General features: G+C 43.2%; 1 protein-coding gene across 1 annotated transcript in view; it reads left to right on the forward strand.

Annotated features, from left to right (window-relative positions):
- FAM120A (family with sequence similarity 120 member A) overlaps nt 1-19,879 on the forward strand; it is a 103,197-nt gene that overhangs the window by 50,266 nt on the left and 33,052 nt on the right. Inside the window, exons 7-10 of the mRNA XM_068551832.1 lie at nt 59-336; nt 11,333-11,420; nt 13,178-13,405; nt 16,010-16,184. Of these exons, the coding sequence (XP_068407933.1) occupies nt 59-336; nt 11,333-11,420; nt 13,178-13,405; nt 16,010-16,184 (769 nt within the window). The remainder of the gene's footprint in view (nt 1-58; nt 337-11,332; nt 11,421-13,177; nt 13,406-16,009; nt 16,185-19,879) is intronic.

Here is a 19,879-nt window from a genome sequence, read left to right on the forward strand (position 1 = left end):
GTGTTCCGGGCCATGCAGGCAGTGTGTATGCATGTGTGATCCATACCCTCTGTTTCAGGCCCCCCAGGTGCCCAGCCCAGGTGCTCCGGGCCAGGGTCCACACCCATACAGCCTCGCTGAGCCGGCTCTCACCTTGGAAACCAGCGGAAAGAATCTGACTGAGCAGAACTACAGTAACATTCCTCATGAAGGAAAGCATACCCCACTGTATGAACGGTCCTCCCCGATCAACCCAGCTCCAAGCGGCAGTCCCAATCACGTGGACTCAGCATACTTTCCTGGTTCTTCTACGTCATCATCTTCAGACAATGATGAAGGCAGTGGAGGAGCTGCAAAGTGAGTGGTGTACGGAGTAGTTGGTGCTTCCGGGAACTGTAGCAGCTTCTTAAGTAGCTTGTAGTCTCCAGGGAAGCCGCCTTCTGGCTGGCCAGCCCGTGGCACCGATGGTTGTGCTCAAGTATGCTGTTTGTTATAGGTAGGTGACAGTTACTCTGTGCTTGGACCAAGACTCCTCAGACCGAAAGAAAAGGTTAGATGTTTCCTTGAGGCTTCCAAGGTTGAAAATCTGTACTATGCCAGACCAAAGCCTTGGCGTCCCCCACCCCCCACCCCGCTCTTTTTGGGTGGAATTTTAGGAAAATTAGTTTGTGTGACCACCAAACGTGGTTAAGTTATCTGGTCAAGTTCTGCCTGACCCTTACTCTCTTTTGGGCTGTGATTCCCCTAGTCCCACCCCCAGAAAGCATTTTAAGTTAGACTCCTGTGGCTTTCAGTCTCTTGGCTCCTGGATTGAAGGGGAATCAGAATTTCCTTTCCTTCTGAATTCAGCAACTTGAACCCCAACTCAGCAGCTCATAGGACTGTTCTTGAAATAACACTGTTCACCCAACCAAAACCATGGAAAGCTGCCAGACCCAGGTTGGAATTCTCCCTGTAGAAGGAGTATTTTAAACAATGTGTGTCCCTGAATAAATGCATTTTCAAATACTTAAATTTGTTAGAATCTGATCGAGAAAGTCTTAAAATTCACAGTCCTCCTCCTCCCCTTACATAATCTTATGTTTCTAAGAAACCTGATTCAAAAAAAGAAAGAAGAAAGGAAGAGTCTTTCTTTTCTTTACATCTGCATCTCCTTTTCCTCGGTTTGAACTCTGATTCACAGTAGATGCCCAGGGCTAGTTATTGCTCTGTCAGTTTCTGCTGTAAGAAATTCTGAGACACAGTTTCCAGTCTTCCTGCAAATTCTATGGGTGTGTCACCTGAAGCCAGAGATTCTTCCTCTTTTGTCCTCTTTTTCTCCATCTGTAAAATGGGCACTAAGTCTGCTGACCTTGGGCGGCAGTTACTGAGGAGTTTGCTGCCAGCCAGGGATGTGTGCTGTTGTGAAACAGAGAAGCATAAAATGCATAAATATTTACTTGTTGTATGTGCAATCCTAAAATTCTAAAATGAAGGAAAAAGTTGTAATTTAGCGTTCAAACTTTTAAATTAACCTTCTAGAAAGATACTATATTTAAGACCTACTGAATGAGAATTGCTGTGTTGGGGCTTAGAAATCTGCAAGTGTAAATGAGACCATGTGACTCTTCAGCAGAGAGAAGTATGAGAACAGCTGATAGATGTCTCAGGAGCCCTTTCACTCACTAAGGAACTCTGAGTTTTCTTTTAATAATTGACTCATGTCAGCAAGACCAAGATATCTATAGGCAGGTTCATTTTAGTAAGAAACATTCTTTCTAGACTCTGAAACACAGGTAGAAATAAGACGCAAAGCCACTGTTTGTGGCTTGGAGTCCTGTGCAGGTGATGAGCGTTGTGAGCCAGGAGAGGCCCTGGTCTGGGGAGGTCCAGTGGTGATCCTGTTCCTTCGGGTAGGGATGCGGAGATGATGTGAGTTGCCTGCTTAATTTGGCAAGCTGCCCTGTTAGGATATGAGTTGAACTTGAGTGGATAAGATTGCATGAGAGCCCCTCCCTTTTCTTGTGCATACTCAACTCTGCCCTGTTCCCAAAGGTTCTGATCCATGTTGCCTTCCCTGGAGCTTTTCCTCAATCTTAGTCATTTCTCCTACCTCTGAGCTCTGTGGCACTTAACTGTCTATACCCCCAACTCGGGGCATTTTTACTGTGTTTTTCTGGAGGCGCCTCTGGAAGGTGAACTCCATATGTGGGGATGGCATGGGCATCTCACCCTCTCGTGGTGTGAAATGTGGTAAAAAAGGCAGAGCACATCCACAATCTGGAATTGAAAGATTGCTAAGCCTGGATCAAGTTACGTGGCTTAGCAATGTTTTCATTTCCTTGAATCTGTTTTTCCATTTATTATAACAAATAAGAGATAGGTGTGTTAAAATTGAGAGGGAGGAGGGAAGGAAAAGGGGACAGGGAGCTTGTACCAGAGGCTTCAGGATCATAAGCCAGGCAGAGTAGGATCTGATTATGGGCATCCCTTACTTGTGGCAGGATGCTAAGAAGGGTAGTGTTCACGACTTCAGGGTGAGGATTCCGGTTGAAGTTATGTGTGTACACTTTTGAGGCCGTGCATAGGACAGAGAATTGCCCTCCTAGTTCAGAAACTAAGTAGGGGCAGTAAGTCAGGATTTGGTTTACCTTTGGTTTGGACTGAAATTGGGACTCCTGGATCTGCACTGTGCTCTCAGGATGGTCTTAAGGGAAAGAAATCATCCATTCATTTAGCCAAGCAACACCTGAGCACTTGCCATCTACCGGTGAGCATAGTGGCAGACAGCACAGACATGGCGTGCTGATGGAGGCCTGCAGAGAAGTGAGTAGACAAACGAACAGATAACCCAAGTGGTGAGTATGCAAGGCAGACACCAGACAAGTTGGTCTGGAGGAGGGATTGCTTCCTGAGAGGCAGGATTCGAGCTGTGACGGAGCGGGGAGAGAGCTGGACGAGTGCGGGGTGGAGGAAGGGGAAGCCAGTGTGGCTGCGGTGTCGAGTGAGGTGGAGGCTGGGTGGCGTACATTCTGAATTCTGTTCTAAGAGTGATGGGAAACATCCACAGTGTTTGCTTGGAATGGTCCTGGGGCTAGAAAGATCCCAGTGTTTCTTTGGAAATGAATTTGCTCCAATCTGGGTGCTCTTTGTCCTGGGGATGGGCAGGTGTCTGGGTGGCCAGGCCATTTGGCTGGGGAAACTACTGCACAGTTGAACTGAAGTGCCTCTGGTCATACCACCTTCTGCAGATTGACTGTAGAAGCATTTTTAATTGCCCTACCCTAAGACACCGACTTGTACAATAGAGAGGAGGGAGGCCTGCACCGGCCCTGGCTGGGTGTGCCCTTTCCTGTTCAGTTCCCTCAGGCATTTGCACTCCTTCCACCATATTCCCCGCAGTACCGGGAAATAATCCTGAATGTGGGAGATCACAAAATAAATGACCTCATTTCCCCAGTGGAAAAGCAGTAGCATTTTTTTTAAAGGATGGTGCTGACGGGTAATGGGGCCTGTTACAGAATAAGCCTCCCCAAAATACCCCCCCAAATAAGCCCCTCCCCCCAAAAAACCACCCAGCTTCCTACAAGTTAAAAAGATAACTGCTTTATATGGCAAAGAATATAAACATGCAGTTCACAGAGGAAACACAGATGGTCAATAACACGAAAGAATGTTGTTCACTCTCACTAAAAAAAAAATCAAAGGCATGCAACTTAAAACGTAACAAGGTACCTTTCTTTAACCTATGAAATTGGCAAACACTGGTTTTTAAAGATAAAGTTCCGTGGGGGACATCGGTGGAGTGGGTGGGACACGAGGTTTAGGCTCTCCTGGCAGGTCCTCGGTCTCTGTGGTCACCATGACCCACAGGTGTCTGAGGGCTGTGGATCTTCCTCCTGGGAGGGTTTGCACCATCTGTGTGCAAAGGTGGGTGTGGGGGAGCATTTAAGAGCAAAAGATGTGTGTATGCCCCAAATGCAGACAATAGAGACATTCCTTATGGGGAATACCGTGGAGCCACTCCAAAGAATGTCCTGATGTGAAAGGAAGTACGTGCTAAGGTGTCCTGTGGAGGAGTTGCGAGGTGTGAAAGTGCCTCTTGGCTGGTCTTCAGGTTCAGATGGTGGCACCTTTGCTGTATGTGTGTATGTATGCATTCGGCAGGCCCTGTCCTTTATCTCCCTCCCTTTTTTTAATACCTTACCTGGCATTTTAGTCTCTTCAGCTGGGAGTGTTCAGGTGTCTTTCCCATCACACTGCTGGAATGGACTTCCTGGGTTGTTGTTCTCTTGAAGTCAGCACGTGTCCCTGCAGGGTTTGCAGGTCTGTGCCAGACAAGGAGTCTTAGGCTACGAGAGGCCCCCTGCATACAGCTATGGTGAGTCGGGGTGTCCGGGCCAGGGCTAAAGCTGTCCCGAGTCTCCTTGGTGGCTTCGTTTCTGTAGAAACGCAGCCTGCTGCTCTTGCTGTGGTTCTTTGTGTGTCAAAGGACATAGGCCGGTGCCTGGGCAGCTATTCCAGGACAATTATTTTGAAGTAAAATAAGAAAGGAATGTGCTGCCTTCTAACAAAATAACTTTTTTTTCCTATTCCTTTTCTTAGAGTATCATCAACATATACTTCTTTCTCTATTATTGGTTAAAATGTAAAAAACAAAACCAAACCAAACCTCAGGCTGTATTCTTGTTTCTCTTTTCTTCTTTCCTGGTCTTTGTCAAATCTTTGTAATTCTGTTTTGGTTGAATTAAGAATTACAGTTGAATTCTTGTGGAGGTGTTTATATTATTTTCATATATTTATTGGCTTTTAGAATTTGAGTCTGATCTGAGGTTGCTAATTTTCAGTTTTCAGTTATTTTGTATCTTCTTTCTAATTACCATTTCAATACACAGTTATAGAATTCAAACATTAGAAAATACAATATAGGAACTCCCCCGTGATCCCACCTCTAGAGAGACAACTGTTTTCAAAAGATTGGTGAATATTCAAACACCTTATTTTTTACTGCATATACTAACATAGGGTTTTTACAATAATGAGATCTTATCTTAGGGACAGCAACTTACCTTTTTTCCTTTTTATACTGACTACACTTCTGTAAGTATGTATTCTTATTTGTATGTATAAGTGTAAATATGTATGTGTACACTGAATATTGCTTCATTGTTTTTGCATGTCATTACTGACATTTTTAAATGGATATTTAAAAGTCCTATTAGGAGAGAAGACTAACTTAATTTTTCTCCACTTTGTGACTTCATTTGTATAGATTTGTTCTCTTTCCCTGTACATTTACGTACACATCGATTTCGAGGTATCGTGTCATGGCGGCATCAGTTGTATAAGCTTTGCATGCCCCCATGTGGTCCCTGTGGGACCAGATCTGGGCTATAGAAGGTCGCTGTCAGTGCCTGAGAGACTGTAAACCAGTGCAGAGACCCAGTGCTGTCAGGACCCAATACCCCAAGCTCCCATGGCTTGTCTTGCTAGATACCAGTTGCCACTTGGGGTTATGTGACCTAGAGCTCCCTGAGCCCAATGTGCCCAATGTGAATGGGAGGGCTCTGGGTTGTTTGTGATTTAAATCAGTTGATGAGTAACCACAGTAAGTGACAGCTATCACTATTATTTAAAAACTAACTATGGTCCAATAAAATACCAAAACATATGACTTCATTCTTAATGTAAAATACCTAAAGAATTTCATTTAGCGCCCTTGATCTGGTGTCCTAGGAAACATGCTTCTTCTAATGCATCTTTTTTCCTTTAAGTGGTATTGGTGTTCTACTCTGAGTCCTGTCAGGCTTCCTCTCCAAAGAAACTGTGTGATTTGCAAAGACAATTACATGTTACCCTGCCCTAGGGTACCCAGTCCCAGACAGGCTAAATACAGCTGCACATTTTCCTTTCAGATTGTTACGCTGTTGTGCCAGACAAATGGCTACTTTACATTTATATTTTGATTTTTTAATATAAGGTAACATTTCTAATATCTTCTCAGAAAAACTATTCTGAATTTTTATGTTCGGTAAAAATTAATAATTATCTATGCCATCATAGGGAGAGGGTCTGTGTTTGTTCTAGCCACCTACTGACCCACGTAGGCATTTTATGTCGAGCTCATCTGACTCAGGTGTCTCTGAACCTTCACTTGGGTGGGAAAAGCATGAGAAGTCCTGACAAACACGAAAGAGTAGCATTCGGGACAAGAGGCCCATCTGACTGCTGCATAGGAACAAGACCAGTACTTCTCTGTGACCAGCTTTTTATGAAAGAATCTGAATGTGTGACGCTAGCTTAATTTGGGGCATAGGGAGACTGTACCTAGGGTGTTTGTATGTGATAATCTTGTGGCTTCCCTTGTCAGGGAGCTCAAATCTTCACCCTCTGTCGTAGGAGCACCTGACTGCCAGGTCCCTTCCTCAGAATTCTTGGGGGTCTGTTGAATGAGAACAGGCTGTGGATCAAGTCTCCTTTCCATTCCCGAGTTAGGGAGCATATGGAAATGAAAATGTATGCATGCTTGTTGAAGCTTTACATGATTTAACCATATCTGTGACCTTACACACATATACTAGATAGTGCTACTGAAGATTTGATCTTTCATGTTTTGCTTCTTTCTTCCCTTTAGTTTTTTTTTTTTTTTTTTTTTATGGCCGTGTTGGGTCTTCGTTTCTGTGCGAGGGCTTTCTCTTGTTGTGGCAAGTGGGGGCCACTCTTCATCGCGGTGCACGGGCCTCTCACTATCGCGGACTTTCTTGTTTTGGATTACAGGCTCCAGACGCGCAGGCTCAGTAATTGTGGCTCACGGGCCCAGTTGCTCCGCGGCATGTGGGATCTTCCCAGACCAGGGCTCGAACCCATGTTCCCTGCATTGGCAGGCAGATTCTCAACCACTGCGCCACCAGGGAAGCCCTTCCCTTTAGTTTTATTTGACTTTTCTTTCTTTCCTATTGACAAGTAAGTCAGCTTGTGGTCAATGCTATCTTCCTTTTCTGTTCCATAAAAACAAACCACACCCATGGCAGGGGGGCATGTGACCGGTCAGACACTTTTACACTTGGTGTGAATGGACACCAGTCTATTTCCATCCTAGCATCACCAACCTGCTGACTACAAAAATGTGTAGGAGAGAATTCAGTAGTTAGGAGAGTTGGCTACTTTCAACCAGCTTTAGTGCAGAAAAAGCCCCAGGTGTCCTGGAATGCAGTGAGGCCTTGCATCACCTCCTGAGAGTCCGCAGAACCTAGTGGTGTGATGCTGGCCTTTCTCCTTGCCACCAATCTGGTATGAGGGTAGTTCTTTTCTGTTGATTGCCTGCTGCGTCATAAGCGCATCTTATGGCTTTTTGGTAATAGCATGTGGTAATGTCTGGAATGGTGGGTCTGGGTTTGAATCCAGTCACTTTTGCTGTGGCTGTGAGTGGATTCCTTCTCTCTCAACCTGAATTTTACCAGCAGAGAGTTTTGCCTTGGGGTGAGCAGGAAAATTCAACTTGAGAACACATGCAGAATTCCCTGTGGCCTGCATGGGTCTCAGCAGGTCTCCCCAGGGCACAGCTGATGAAACTTCACATCGACATTAGCAGTTCCAAATGTGATTATGAGGTGGGAGCAGTTGTATAGAATGGAACCTAACTGAATATACAAGTAATTCTGAAATCTCTAATCTATCTTGTTCTTCAAAGCAAGGCATTTGTTATATTCAAATATTTTGTTTTCTTAAGTTGTAAAGTGATATAGTTATCCTATTGAAATATTCTGGACTTTAAAAAAATTGGCCATTGTCAAGATTATTTTCAGGCGGAATTTTAGATTTTATAGTACAGTATTAAAAGGTCTTATGAAGGACTTCCCAGGTGGTGCAGTGGTTAAGAATCCACCTGCCAATGCAGGGGATACGGGTTCGAGCCCTGGTCCAGGAAGATCCCACATGCCGCAGAGCAACTAAGCCCGTGCGCCACAACTACTGAGCCTGCGCTCTAGAGCCCGCGAGCCACAGCTACTGAAGCCCACATGCCCTAGAGCCCGCACACCACAGCTACTGAGCCTGCATGCTGCAACTACTGAAGCCCGCGTGCCTAGAGCCCGTGCTCCGCAACAAGAGAGGCCTGCACACCACAACGAAGAGTAACCCCCACTCGCCACAACTAGAGCAAGACCTCGCGCAGCAGTGAAGACCCAACACAGCCAAAAAAATAAATTTAAATAAATAAATAAAAGGTCTTATGAGCATTTAGATTATTACATTATTTTTAGTTTGATAATCTATATAAAACAAAACTAAGATTTATAAATAAAAATTCTATGTGATCTTAAGTGGGACAAGCTTTCCACTTGAGTAGTGTTGGTATGGTCTCCCCACCACACTGTACCCATATAAAACCCAGGTTTTATACCTTCTTTGCCATATACCTGTAGGCTACAGTTATGTGATTTATTCATTCAACTGTTGGACACTTGTTTAGTAGTGACTATAAGGTCTTATTATCTTCATGGAGTTTATAATTGAATGATGAAAACGGACAGTAATTAGAAATAGCGCTGAATATGATGCATGCCATGAAGGAAGCACAGAAATGAGAATAGCAAGGATGGGGTGGTCAGGGAAGGCTGCACCCAGTTGCAGCCAAGTCGTACAAGATGAGGCATCACATGTATACAAAAACGTCAATCTGTTGTAAAGAGGGAGGGGTGGCAGTCCAGTAGGGCATGGAAGATAATTGCAGTCCATACACCTGACCAAGAACTTGTATCCAGAACGTATAATTTCTTCCTATAAGTCCATAAGAACATTCTGTACATTCTCCACCTATTGTAGAATGTTTGAACAGGCACAACACAAAAGAAGATGTCACACATGGAGAGATGCTTATCTTCATCATTATCAGAGAAGTGCAAATTAGACTATGCTGAGATTCACTGCATTCCCTCCCAAAAGGCTAACACAAGAACAACAAAATACTAAGTGCATCAAGGGCAGGGATCTCCTGCAGGGCTGGATTACAGATCCAACTGTGGCGTGCCCCCACAATGGAATGCATGCAGCACTGAGACCGAACCAGCACTGTGTACAATAGTATTGTTGAGCCAAGACACAACAACAAGACACAACAACAAAAAGTGTACAATCGCATGATTCTTTTTATATCGCGTTCAAAACCAGATAGAAGAAGTCTTTGCTGTTAGAAGTCAGAATAACCGTTGCCCTTGAGGCAGTGTCTGGAGCAGGTCAAGAAGGGGATCCTGGGATGTCAGCCCTGAGTCTTGATTTGGTTGCTTACATGATGTGTTCAGTTTGTGGACATTCATTAAGCTGTTCACGTGTGCATTTTATTGATATGTTATACTTAAATGTTTAAAATTGTAGGTAACAAATGTTATGTTTCTTTATAAAACATGTAAATATCCAAATAATTTGTTCTAAAATTTCACAGAATAAAAGTCACCAACCTTTTAAGCAGCTCTATACCACATTCTAATGGAATACTCACTTTGGATGTATGTATGACAAGATTGTCCACTGTCTGTTTCCCTATTTCACAGGTCCTGGCACAGTTATCACATAACATGTCCTGACCAGTAGACACTCAGCAAATAATTGATTCACTAATCAATTTGTCCAGCTTCTTATCTGCTCACTCATGTAGTAGCTGCTTTTCTCTCGGATTTTAAACAGGATGGATCACTATGCTCTTGGAATACTTAGATTTATTTTTATGCCTTCTCATCACTTGGGTTTCCTCTGGTTTTGCAAAGTTGTAGCCTGAGGTTACACACATGAGTAGCAAACTTGGACAGAACAGTGGTTTCTCTGAGTCCTCACTGAAGATAGGGAGCCCGGATGCTGGATAACTGGGCATCTGGGCGACCTTGTTTCATGCGGAGGTATTGGGGTATCCCATCCCGTGACTGGGATCAAGGAGCTAGAATTAGACTCCAAAATATCACAACATGGGACACGATTCTTGGTTTAAGATGGGACAGGCTTCTCATCTCTCCTCTTTTTTGCAACTGCTTTTTTTTTTTTTTTTAAGTAGAACTAAAATGAAGTCGCTTGGAAGATAGAATTACCAAGTCTTAAAATCTCTGTTTGTCAGGCGAGTCAGAAAGGCAAACCAAGTAAAAGCTTTCTACGTTGGCTTGGCTTGCCTTGTGGCCAGCACTGGTTTTAGAAGGTAATTTTGGCGTGGAGCCCTGCAGGGGAAGGGACAAGTGAAGGGTGGATGCCTATAGTGGCCCAGGCCATCCCTACAGCTCACCAGCATTACATCCCTGCTCAAGCCCCTCTAGATTCTCTCCTCCTCCAGGAGGGTGCTTTTCACAAAATTTGCCCAGGTACCGAAGTAAATTTTCTTTTACATTGTGGCCCATAATACACAAATGCACAAAGAGTTTTTGAAATAATAACATTCATACCACATTCACTGCATCTGGTCTATTCCATTTCTTTTTTTTTTTTTTTTGGCTGCACTGCACACCATGTGGGACCTTAGTTCCCTGACCAGGGATCAAACCTGTGCCCCCTGCAGTGGAAGTGCGGAGTCTTAACCACTGGACTGCCAGGGAAGTCCCCATTTCATTTTTTTAAAAATGCGTGTTAAATCCACTACATTGTTTTCTAAGGCTACTAATGGATCACAACCCACAGTTTTTTAACAACACTGATTGAAATACCTCATTCTGGCATTTGAGATACTCTGTAATCTTCCCCATCTCTTTTTCCCACTTTTACTTTGCCAAATAAAGTTATTCCCCAAATAAGATTCAGTTAACTCCCTGTTCTCTGAGCTTACTAAATCCATTCCCTCTCCTTGGGCCTGGAAGGCGCCCTCCCACCTCTGACTTGTTCGTGTGAGTTATCCCGAGCCTTAGCTCCCATGCCCCTTACCATGAATAGGAATGCCCCCCTGAATTGTCACTTGACATGTAATACCTTACATTTATTTATAAATTGAGTAACATGTGACCCAGATAACATTCAATCTTCTACTGCCTGATAATTATCAATTAAATATGATTTTTTTAATCTTACTTCTCCAAGATGACTGAGCTCCCAAAGGCGAGGTCTGCATTTGTCTCCTCTGTATCCTGAGGCACTAGCACATCCTAGACCATCTTTAAGCCGAGCAGTGAGGCATAAGTTGGGTGCTTGATTTCTCTTCTACAGTGGGTGGTTACCACCTACCTGTTTGAAGTAGGTGGAAAGTGTTCCCGTGATAGGATTCTCTCTGGAGATACGTTGTTGGGGGAGGTGAGATCAGGAAAGCATAAGGTATCACTGAGTCTGTAGGCTTAGTGCAGGCCCTTATTATGAGCATGTGTGGGAAGTGGTCGACACTAATCAGTATTCTTGTTCATTTTATGTTCAGCCATATCAGTGGGAACAAAATTGGCTGGGAGAAGACAGGAAGCCATTCAGAACCTCAAGCACGGGGAGACTCAGGAGACCAAACAAAGGTAGTAAGTCTATGCCTTTTATTCTTTCAAATTCTCCTTCTCTCAGCATGTAGTGCCAGGGATTGGTTTAAAGTAAAATGCTCTCTCTCTTTTTTTAAGCATGTTATTTATGAGTAATACATTGGCAGGGGTGAGAGAGGAAGGAGGAACCCCAGGGCTGTGCTGCCGCCAGCCTGCTTTCTTTCACAAGGCAGGGTGGTGACCTAGTAGAGATCCTCTTCTCTCTGCTCGCTGCATAGCCTTCCAGAGCCCTCATTTCTTGTAGGGTTTTTGTGATGATTAAGTGAGAAAACCACCTGGGATGTATACATTAAAAATGAAAAAGATAAACTAAATTTTATTTTCCTTTTTTTTTTCTATTTCTACCTGTTAATATTCATCTCTAGAAATATCTGTTTAACTTACAAAGCCACATCTGTCCCCACATGTGAGGCTGGAAGAGGGCTTGTTTTATATAAGGTGATGGAATATTAGAAATCTGTTTAAAACTCTGAAATATTCTCACTGTTGAATGATTATCCTGCAAATAGGTAACAGAAATGCTTTCTGGATGCCTACTATTTGCAGAGTACCTCCCAAAGCATTTTCAGTTGTTCATGTCTACATTCTATGGAATGGAAAGTGTACAAAACACTCGTGAGTTATCCATGAGTTATTCATCTTAAGACTAATTTTGGCACTTTACGTTTTAATGGATAAAATTAAGCACTTGCTGCATACCACTGTAAAGAATACATTTCGTTTCAAAACAGAAAAATGTATATTTTTTAAGGTGCCACAAAATCAGTGAACAATTATTATTACTAGGATTTACTGTGAGAAAAAAAAGTTTACTGCAAAAATAATAATTGCTCTTGGTAAACAATTAGGACTTTGCTAAAATTTGTAAAGAGAAAACTAAGACTCTCCCTTTGCCTTTCCTCCCCTTGGTCCTGCTGCCTTGCAGCAATCCAGCACTGAGGTAATCATTTGGTGTCCACACTCTTTCCTATTCATGTACGTACATTCTGTATTTTGGTGATTGATTGTTACAGAATGGGTATTTTTCACCTGACAGTTTACCATGCACATATTTCTATGTTAGTATATACGGATCTGACTCATCATTTTTAATGGTATTAGCTTGTTCTTTGGTTTTAATTTTTGGTAGATAGTTCTCTACATATACTTAATTTGGGGCTTTTAATGACCTAAGAGAATGCCTGAGGTTTGTTTTTTGTTTCTTCTCTAAATAACAACTGGTGGTGGTGGTGAAGAGCAGGCCTGACTCGAGCCTAGTTTTGAGTCCCAGGTCCATGAGTTACTGGTCTTGTTACCACGGACGAAAGACATACCCTCTCAGAGCATTAGTTTTTTTATCTGTATAGAGGATGATGCCTATTTAGTTTAGGAAGGGTCTCCAAGGAAAGCAGAAACACAGGAGTTGACCACATGGGGAGAGCCAGGTGGGACCAGGGTTAGCAACCACAGAAGGCCACTCACCCCACGGGGATCCCAAGGGAGGAGCCATGGGTGGGGGTCACCCAGCAGAAGCTGCAGCAGTCCTCCAGGCTCCCACCCCCAACACAGGCATAGTGGGTGTCCGTTTACCACTTCCACTGTCCAAGGAGGAGTGGGTCATAGTTCCCTTGTCCTCATTGGCGAAGTTGTTAATCACGTCTCTCTGGATAGGACTCTGTGTTGCAAGTGGACAGACAGGTTAAAGGAGTGGAAATGTGACATGAAACCATTTTCCCCTCTCACCCATTGCTCTGTAGGCAGAAGGTTCGTCCACTGCCTCTTCGGGCAGCCAGCTTGCTGAGGGAAAGGGGAGCCAGATTGGCACTGTTCAGCCAATTCCGTGCCTCCTGTCCATGCCCACCAGGAACCACATGGACATCACCACCCCGCCCCTGCCCCCCGTCGCGCCTGAGGTGCTGAGAGTGGCCGAGCACCGGCACAAGAAGGGGCTGATGTACCCCTACATCTTCCACGTCCTGACAAAGGTATGCACAGGGGCTGTGGGTGTGGCAGTCATCTCACAGTGGTCACTCCTGTGGAGTGTGTCCTTGTTCCTTTTGGAACTGCTTTTTATCTTACAAGCTACTTGAAACAAAGTTCATTTTCCCTTTTCTAAACTTTGAGAAAAAAGATAGAAATTTATACTTATAATAAAAGAAGAACTTGGGAAAAGTCTTATTTTCCTCTTCAATTTAATACAAAATATTTTTGAAACTTCTAATTAATGGCACGTCATGTCATTTTCTAATTTGTAATTTTATTCTTTTTATTTCTAATTTCAAAATTTCCTACATCATATTTATGCTATAGTGTCAAGTTAAATTGTGATGTCACATTCAATATCTGATTTATCATCTGTCCTAGAAATACCCAACTTCTGAGTGGCTGATAGCAGTTCATGTAATTCGACTTGTTCCTCTACCTCACTGAGCACTTATAGCAAAAAATGGAATACAGGACCTCGTCGATTTATTATTATCTTACTAAATGTATGCTTAAATAGATATACAGTGTGGTATTAATTGTTTCTGAATCTTAGTGTCTTGAATAGATCTATGTGTACTTAAATTTCCTCAATGATTTGTAGTCTTTATGTTTCTAATCACAGACCTACAGTTTAACAAGTTAACTTGGTGACCAGATTTCTCATGCAGAATTGGTTCATTACTGTATGTATATTTAACATGTTTTCATCAGTATCTATACCACCATATATGATCAAACTTTTTTCTTCCTATTTTCTGTAGTCCATCTATGGTTTGTAGAATGGAGTCAGTAAATACAAAAGTCACTCCCATTCCACAGCACTCCTGAGCTGGACTTTAACTGTTAATTGACTAATTTGAACTGCTTACTTTTATATTTTATAAATTAAAGGACATGAAGAATATTATATTTTATAAAATAAAGAAAAATATTATATTTTATAAAATAAAGGAAAAGAAGACCAGTACTACTTATTCAGGTCCTTTAACGTATTTTTAAATTGTAATTGCCTCCAAGTCTCATCTGTTATTGACATGGGTATGCATGTGTGGTATCACTTCTCAGATTATGGTTATAAAGTAAACATTTTATTTTTCAGGTCCAACATAAATTGTAAGGGTAAGTGAAAGTTAACTGTTGCGGGAAAAGGATTTTGCTAAGCTTAAAGGGACCTGAGTTTGGGGAAGACTGTGCTCTTTCTCTTTGTGGTTGTTTGGAATATGAGGTCCCTGGACTGGACTCCCTGCTGTTTGTGCCTTGCCATGCTGGTGGATCTGACTTGGGGACTGTCGGTTAAGTCAGTCTGAGTGATGCAAACTGCCTGTCCTCCTCTTCGGTACTCACTGATTTCAAGGGCAAATATTGATAAAATCACTGTGGTTGAGAAAAGTGAACTCGACTATCTTCTGATTTTAAGGTGCCACCTAAAATTTTTCAATATATTTGGGAAAAGTTTAGACTAAAATGTGTGCTGTTTCCTGGGAGCTGAGTAGCTCTGGTATTAAATTGTCCAGGCTGAGACATTTGCAGTGAAGTGAAGCTTCATAGTAAGAATGTAGAGAATTATCAAAGCCTCATAATATTGAGAGAGTAATACTCACTAGATGAGTGTTAACCACATGTAGGTACTAGATTAATGAGTATGAAGGTTCTGATAAGGGAAAAGACCAATTTTGAAATTAAATTTATGTGAAAGAAAGAGTAAATACAATGACATAATTAAAAGTATGTATCAATAGAGTTAATATACATTGGAGGTCATAAATATATTTTTATGTTATGAATATACATAAATAAAATTCCTTGTGAAATCTCTTGAGATGTACCTTGATAGCATAAAATATTCAAGACAGGACCAGGGTCTCAGGTGCAGGTGGTCGTAGCAGTCATTTGTCTCCTGGAGCCACAACAGAGCCCCTGCTGTGTTGGCAGAGGTGGATGGGGGTGATGAACAGAACGGGGCTTCCTTCGTTGTCTGCCCCTAGTGACAATCATGCCGTCTCATTCAGTGTGACGCGTCTGTTGAGTACTTGGTGCACTGGGGCAGAGGCCTGATACATGCCGAACACTTTAAAAATGAATAACGCTTAAAAGAGTTCTCTTAGGTAGATCATTTTTGTGTATGGTAATTTTTTATGGAAGAGCTTGGTAAAGGAAATTTGTGACTGTTTTATTTTCAGGATGCTCATTTCTTGGATTTTATATAGGTCATTGAAAATTATGAATTTCATTACATATGGCTATCTTGACTCAAATAAAATTTGCCACTTCTCAGCATTTTCTATTCTATTTGTTGTCTGATGTTATCTATCTAGACTGTTTCAAAGACTTTGGGATCATCTACATGGTTTTCTTTAGTTCTTGGTTCCAGATTAAAAATAAAACAATGTAGATTTTATTTTGACTCTTTGAGCATATGTTTTGACGACAACCTGCTAAATGAACTCTTCCTAAACATCTTGATGTAGGCAACTTATTAAGCAATTGATTTGGAATAGAATTGCAATTTCGTTAACTGGAGATAATACAGTATATTTCTGTGAGTTTATTGTAAATTCAACATGAAAAACGTGCAATATTATTCTGCTTTCTTCCATGCAAAGGGTGAAATCAAAATTGCTGTTTCTATTGAAGATGAAGCCAGCAAAGACCTGCCTCCCGCCGCCCTGCTCTATAGGCCAGTTCGTCAGTATGTTTACGGAGTCCTGTTTAGCTTGGCAGAAAGCAGAAAGAAAACTGAGAGACTTGCTTTTAGAAAGAACAGACTTCCACCAGAATGTATGTACTGTAAAATCCATTGTTTGTTTTCCTCGGTACCTCGTAATCTCTTGTGCATTTTTAAAGCATTAGAAGGATCGTAACTGAGTTCGCCCTGAGAGTCCCCGCATAAAGGAGGTGGGCTTCATTGGGGCTCTTAGGAAAGGAGGACAAGCCACAGGCTGTTTTCCTTAGTAGCATCCCAGCAATGGTGTTCATTCAGTAAAATGATGAAACAGCAGGTGCATGCTTTAAACTGAACTTTGATCTGGAAACAGTCCTGATGATTGCTGTCCTGCTGTGGTTAGCATGTCCCAGGCAGAGCAACAGCAGTGTCTGCTCTGCTGTCCACGAGATATGGTCCGCTCTTTCCAGAAGTCAGTGTTCCTGGGGAGGTCCCACCAGCTGTCCACAGGGCCGCTTCTGTGCACTTGGTGTATTGCTGCACACATCTCTGAAGCTGAGAGGGGACTTGTAATGATTTCCCTCAGAGACCTCTGGGTGATCAACTCTGGGGGTGGAGGGAGAAGTGGAAAGACAGAAAATGTTGTTTGAAATTTTGGCAAAAGTTGAGGTCAGAGTATTCCCTCTTCTAGTGAGCCAGTGTAATTTTGGGGGGAAAATCATGCCTTTCTGTTCTAGGTAACTTTAACTACTAATGTAGGGAATGTAAAAGTCACTGTATATTTAGTAGGAAATATAGAAAAGTTTCACAAAACATGCAGTCTAAAATAAGAATATTATGAAGTGTGGAAATTGTAGATTACTAGATCATCCTCTAGACTAAGGCTATTTACTGACAAATCACCTTCTTGTATGGCAGGTCAGTGCAGGCCTGGTAACATGGGTGAAGCTGACCAGTTCAGGGACAAGTGTGGGAGTGGGTCTTACCTTTGGAACTCAAAACTAGAGAGATCCTCCAATGCTAAAAACTCAGTACTATAGATTCCTAAGGTTTCTATTTCTAATTACTATGAGACAATTGTGATTCTGTAAGCCTTTCAAATGAAGCCATCTGTCACTACCCTTACTTGAAGATAGTCGTACTGAGAGTGGCGTGTGACTGTAGCTGGAGAAGGTGATGCCGGCTCTGCAGGGCCACCTCTAGCTGATGCTCCTACTGCCTTGATCAGGGCTGTAGGCACCATGTGAATACCGAGTGTTGTCAATGGACACTCTTTTCAAAGGCCCAGTACGTTCCAGATGTACAAATCCTCATTCTTTTCTCACGCTGTGTGATTTATTTGCTCAGAAAAGAAGGACCTTTCTAACTTTGCATGGGATTGGTCAGTTTTCTATGCTGGCCCACCCAGGCCACCCTGGCTCCGCAGCTGTGACGTCCACTTCAGTTCACCTCCGTCTTCGTCCCTATAGCCCCTTGGGTCTCTGTTGGGCGTAGAATGCTGAGTGCTGCAGGGTCCCATGCAGCCCCACTTCCTGCCATGTCCTCAGCTCCGTAGCGCCACATTGGCTTTCATGGTGAAAGGCTGTTTCTTTCATTTGCTTGTATGTTCCAGAAACATAGTTATCTTTATGCAGAGACTCCTCGGGAGCTTTCAGTGGTCACAACCTGGAGACCCTCAGGTAGATCCCAGGTCGGGCTCCCCTTTGCAGTATTCACAGCTTCATACAGCAGCCTGAATATGGCTGGTGTGCTCTGTTCATGCACTCAGCAGTGGGCAGTGTGCATCCCTCATGTCTGGTTCAGGGAGTTCTGTGTCACAGGTGAGCTGCAGGTGCCAGGTGCTCTCAGGAAGTAAGAGTCTTGGTCTGTTCTGCCCTGCTGCCAGTCTGAGGGTTTAAAACACTGTGGAACACAGAGCTGGCAGCACACAGCATGCTCCACTCCCTCATCATTTAATTTGTACCTGGGTGGTACAGGTGTCTTACTGGCCTGGGAAAGGCTGGCCTGTTAGCAGACAATAGGGGAAGCAGAACCCAGGGGAGAGTATTAACTAAATGGACCAGCATCCTCTGAACATAAGCAAGAGAGAGGCACATTGTGGTGAAGGGCTGAGTGTGCAAACCACACCATAGGGCCTGATGCTGCTCTCGCAGAGAAATGACAGGGTCAGTTTGCCTGTGGCAGGCTAGTTCTGGCCGGGGCTGGAGGGCATGGGGAATGGCATGATCAAGAGAAGAAGAGAAGAAGGGTGGTATAGTCTGGGTGACTCAGATGAGCTCTGTGAGGCTCTGGATGGAGGTGCCTTGACTTCATTTGGAGGGGGGGAGGCACAGGGGAATACAAAGGAAAGGAGGAGAAAGGTGTACTAGTGTGAGGTGGACGGGCGAAGGGTGAGGTGAGTGGGAGAAGGCCGTAGCTTCAAAGAGAATTCGGCAGGCATGTCTTTTTCCTTTCCTCCTGCCTCCACTCCCCTCCCCACTCCTCTGACTTCCTTTTAAGGATGGGACAGACACAGTTGTTTGTCACTGCTATGTTACTTTTGGCTAATGGGAAACACTGACTCTTATGATGCCACTGATTTAGGTTTCCAAGCCTGAAACATCTACTAAGTGACTATGCATTTTACTATTCTTACCGAGAAAATGCTGTAGCTTCTTGATGGTCTGGATGAGATGGGAAAGCAACAATGTCTGATCATGCCAAAAAGAGCATTTTCTCAGGAGTTCTTGGTTGACAAGATTTGAAAATATGTTGAAATCTTGTTTTACCTACACTTATTCTTAGACCATATGTAGACGAAACGAAATCAATGGCACTTTGCAGGAGATTCATAAACCACGTGGAAGTGCACCGTAAGGTCCTTGGGACAAGTTTGTTTTCCACATGCCCGCTGGCTTTGCTTTCCACTTTGGTAGTCTGGTAACCAAAACCAAGCTATGTGGGTTCCAGGTAAACCCACCTACTCAAGTAGGTGATGCAGCTGCTTCTGAATGTGAGGGTTTCGATCTAACGTGGCTTCAGAATGCTGTGCGTACAGATAGATGCATGTTCCTGGTGTGGTCACTGTGACAACCAAGAGTTTTCCCAAGAGGGCTTTGTTGTCAGAACTAGTCAAAGGGCATATTGAAGTCTATAGGGTTGTTAAAAAATACTTAACTCTCATTAGATATAAGACATGTATCCATTTGGACATTAGTCTCTTGCTTAAGGCATATGATAAAACGTTCATCATCTACAGTGAATTTTCGTGTGACTTACCAAAGTTTCATTTTTAAAGTCATTATATGGTTAAAGTAGGATAGCTATAGTTGGATCCTTAAAAAATTCCAGCCTTTGAAAATCATATTGAATTACATGCTGGCAGTTTATTTTTCTATTCTTTTCTGTCCATTTCTAGGTTCTATCATTTTGCTTTTAGGAAATTAATAAGAATACTTGTTTTATTGTGGCAGCACGCTACTGAAGTCACTACTGTGGAATTCGAAATCCTACCAGTCCAATCAGAAGACTGTTGACCCAACACAAACAGACTCACCCAGACGTGTTGGATGGTGATGGTGGCAGTTGCTTTGGGGAGAGATGGGAACAGGGACCTAGCTGTCTCTGTAGCTGCTGGAATAAAGGCTGGGCCTGGAGACAGGCGCCTGGGTCTGAGCCAGCCCTGGCCTCGAGGCCTTTGTGTGTGAAATCCAGATGGCGTGGCTGCTTCTCAGATGCACTTCCGCCCTGGAGTCAGCTCTGGCCTTGAGTGCCCTATTGACTCTTCTCCCTGGGGGTGCTCCTCAGCCACCTGGGCACTGGGGTTCCCCCA

This window comes from Eschrichtius robustus, chromosome 10 (genome assembly GCF_028021215.1).
Source record: "Eschrichtius robustus isolate mEscRob2 chromosome 10, mEscRob2.pri, whole genome shotgun sequence".
Lineage (NCBI taxonomy): Eukaryota > Metazoa > Chordata > Mammalia > Artiodactyla > Eschrichtiidae > Eschrichtius > Eschrichtius robustus.